Source organism: Ruditapes philippinarum, unplaced genomic scaffold (genome assembly GCF_026571515.1).
Source record: "Ruditapes philippinarum isolate M1 unplaced genomic scaffold, ASM2657151v2 ctg8883_1_1_1_1, whole genome shotgun sequence".
In the NCBI taxonomy this organism is placed as follows: domain Eukaryota; kingdom Metazoa; phylum Mollusca; class Bivalvia; order Venerida; family Veneridae; genus Ruditapes; species Ruditapes philippinarum.
Window position 1 is genome coordinate 21,154 of NW_026861385.1, and position 4,093 is coordinate 25,246.

Here is a 4,093-nt window from a genome sequence, read left to right on the forward strand (position 1 = left end):
ATAGCCTTGGTCAATATGTCATGTGCCAAAAAAAAATACATCATATTAAATTACTTTTACAATAATTCACAAAATTGTATGTAAAAATTAGCCCAGTGCTTGTAACCGTTATAATAAATTGACTGGTCTTTTTTCTAGAATAAAGGAAAGATTGAAAGAGAAAGTAAAATCATTTATACCCCCTCCCCCAAATTTCAATTGTGAAATGAATAAAACAAATTTGATTCACTGTAATCTATTACACTTCATTTCTTATGATCTACTGAATATATAAACAAATGTATTTTTTTAAGATTTTCTGTACTGAAATCAAGTGTTATATATAGAATATTAGACAATAAACATTATATTTCAAATCAATGATGAGTTTCATTTCATAAAGCATAAATAGCTGATATAGTCTAGTTAAATAATCCATATTCATTAATCATACAATTCTTTCAATTGTTGATGAAAAGTACTTCTTAATGATTCAATACTATAAAATGGGTTATAATGAAAGAAAAAATGTTTTGAATAATTCATTATTAACAATAATCATCTGACCAAATAAGATAAATAAAGACATTCAATATTGTATTTACAGAATGTATCAAGTGCCAAATTACACCGAGAATGTGTCAATGAGATTATCTGAAGTATTAGCTGATATAGGTGTTGATGAGAGAATAGTGCTGAAGAGGAGAAGAGCGTGGCTTCTGAAAGAATCAATGATCAATGTGAATCACCAATTATGGAATAAAAATTCATTAACGGATTACTATTTCGGTAGTCGATCAGAAGGTACAACTACCATAGGGCTTGAGTCAGACGCCGATATACTTTTGTGTTATAATAATCATCCAGTAATACAAAATTGGTGCGAATGGATACCTGGCATACCTCATCTTTTGATGATTCAAGATAATTCTGTATCTCCTGGATATTGTTTACTTCAATTGCTACAACGTGATGCTCCTCTTCCTGCTGTTGGAGAATTTAATCGATACTTCTTCAGAGATAAAACAGGAAAATTACTGCTAAAACAATCTTTTTTCTCTGGTGGAAATATCGACAAATTATCATTACATGGACCAGCAAGAGTAGATAAAGGATCACATTGTTTCTGTGATATGGACATTGTGGGTGCTCTACATTGTAAAACATGGCCACAACAAGCTAGTCAATGGTTGGATCAACAAGGTGAAGGTCAGTGGCCGTCTGCGGAAATGAAACAATATTGCAGTAGAACTGGATGCTTTGCTGTCCCTGTTGGATGTAGAGGGAGTGAATATGAGCAATTTGAATGGAGAATATCAACATCTTTAGCTGAAAGGTGTTTAATGCTAAATTTGAATATAACACAGATTCGCTGTTGTGTTTTGATGAAAATGATTTTAAAATCATTCATTAAGTCACAGTTTGAAGATATGATTTCCAGTTACATGTGCAAAACGGTACTCTTCAAATGTATTGCCAATTTACATTTTAATATCTGGAGAGAAAACAATTTACTGTCTTGTCTATCACTGTGCTTATATCTCCTGTATAACAATATCATTAATGAAAACTGCCCACATTTTATCATACCCGAGAACAATTTGATGAGAGGTAAGATATCACCTGTGGTCAAACCATATATCCTGGAAATAATCAACAACATTATCAACAGTGTAGGAGTGGCACTACTTGGTATTAAATGTGATGATCTAGGTTCCAGGCTTCATCACAAGTTTTATAACGTATGTCCATTTAAAATAAGTGAACAAATTTCAGGACTTATATTAAAAGAAATGGCTAGATCTGTTTTACTTTCATTTTATTACAATTATTCAACTTTAAAGAACAAAAGTCCTTATCAAGCCGTACAGACATTAACAGACTGTATATCAAAGATATTAAATGACCAATGTGAGGGATTGGTTGAGAGAGCCTGTCAACTTCTGTTGCCAATGTACTGTACAATACTTGCATCTGTGCTGGCCTCAATCAACATCAATCAGCACAACACTGTATCAGCTGATGCCCTTAAGCTCATAACACTTGGTCTGAATACAGATGTAGCATCAAGTAAACTGAAATTAGCTTCAATCTTTTACTGTGTACAAGAAATAAAAAAAGCTGACCTGGTTCTCAGTGAGATTGAAAGAAGATATGACCTGCAAGTTGTTGAACCAGTCTGTAGTTGTTATAAATTTAAAACAAAACAACTAAAACAAGGATTCTATGCAAAATGTGACAATCAAAATGAAGATGCCATACAGTATGTAACAGCATCATGTGTCATATTTCAGCCATGTGAAATTCACTGTGTACCCACTGAGCTCAGATATGAAATGTTAAGATCTACACAGGGGGACAGAAATCTCCTTACAAAAAATGATGATTGGATGGATAATGCTGTGGTGGATTCTCTCCCTTTCCCCTACTTTTTACACAAGGCAGATTTGGGAAAATAATGAAAAAAAATTGCTCTTCAAAAATCTCAGAACCATTAAAACAGAGAAACCCTTTTCACACGGGGAAAAGCTTTAAAATTCTCGGAAAATTATGGAACAAAAGGTGAGTAAAAGATGCTTTTTCATGTTATTTGATGTCTTTAAATCTAAGGAGAAGAAACAATGCTGCAAAGATACATATCTGCACACTTCTATCTGCATTGGGAAATGTCAGGTCATAGAATGTTTCACAAAACTGTGGAAAAACTCAAGTACGAATTATGATGGAAGGATGACATATAAACCTAAAGGAAAAATCCTGCGAAACAGCATGTTATATATATTTAAAGCGTTCAAAAACCAGAAACTTTAAATATTTTATGAAATTCAGCCATCCCTAAATGAAATATAACATTATATTATTTATATATATATATATACATATCTATCTATCTATCATCATCATCATCATCATCAACAACAACAACAACAACATGTTTCTATTTATAGAATTGCGTCATGTTTCTATTTATAGAATTGCGTCATGTTTCTAATTGTGTCATGTTTCTATTTATAGAAATTGCGTCATGTTTCTATTTTTAGAAATTGCGTCATGTTTCTATTTATAGAAATTGTGTTATGTTTCTATTTATAGAAATTGCGTCATGTTTGTATTTATAGAAATTGCGTCATGTTTCTATTTTTAGAAATTGCATCATGATTCTATTTATAGAATTGTATCATGTTTCTATTTATAGAATTGCGTCATGTTTCTATTTTTAGAATTGCGTCATGTTTCTATTTTTAGAAATTGCGTCATGTTTCTATTTATAGAAATTGCGTCATGTTTCTATTTTAAGAAATTGCGTCATGTTTTTATTTATAGAAATTGCGTCATGTTTCTATTTTTAGAAATTGCTCATGTTTCTATTTTTAGAATTGCGTCATGTTTCTATTTTTAGAAATTGCGTAATGTTTCTATTTTTAAAAATTGCGTAATGTTTCTATTTTTATCTATTTTTAGAAATTGCGTAATGTTTCTATTTTTAGAAATTGCGTGTTTCTATTGTTAGAAATGCGTGTTACTATTTTTAGAACTGCGTGTTACTATTTTTAGAATTGCGTGTTACTATTTTTAGAAATTGTGTGTTTCTATTTATAGAATTGCGTGTTTCTAAAAAGTCGAGCGTTGCCCCCGCCCGGTGGTGGCTCTTGTTTTTCTTGAATTGGATTTAAACTTGGAAAAAGCACATTTCAATAAATTTTAGGACAGACTGTTGAACCTGAGTTTCATTTGCATAATTGAATTTTGGTATCAGTGGAACTGTTTTTGATATTTTTAAAACCATTGCACATACTTTCTTGTTTTTGATGTACAGAGACTTGAAATTTGGAATGATGTTACAGAGACTTGAAATTTTGGACCAGGAATGTAATTTCTTGATGCGAAATGAAATTAAGATATCAACTGACTATTTTGATATTATTATTTGATATTGTTTGACCTAGTTTGTCGTTTTTTCGATGTACCTGCTGAAATTTGGACAAGGGGTTTAATTCTGATCCTAATTGAATTTTGATTTGAACTGACCTACTTTTGATATATTTGATATCGCTTTAACCTACTTTTTTATGTACAGACTTGAAATTTGAACCAGGGGTGTAATTTGTGTAAT

At 31.2% G+C, this 4,093-nt stretch overlaps 1 protein-coding gene across 1 annotated transcript; it reads left to right on the forward strand.

Annotated features, from left to right (window-relative positions):
* The first annotated feature begins 587 nt into the window (after nucleotides 1-587).
* On the forward strand, nucleotides 588-2,438 carry LOC132715439 (uncharacterized). The gene has a single exon (XM_060698443.1). It carries the CDS (start codon nucleotides 588-590, stop codon nucleotides 2,436-2,438), a length of 1,851 nt encoding a protein of 616 aa, XP_060554426.1.
* The last annotated feature ends 1,655 nt before the right edge of the window (nucleotides 2,439-4,093 follow it).

What these genes read in the sequence shown, in the direction of transcription:
- LOC132715439 (XM_060698443.1), top strand. Translation starts at nt 588, where the DNA reads ATGTATCAAGTGCCAAATTACACCGAGAATGTGTCAATGAGATTATCT.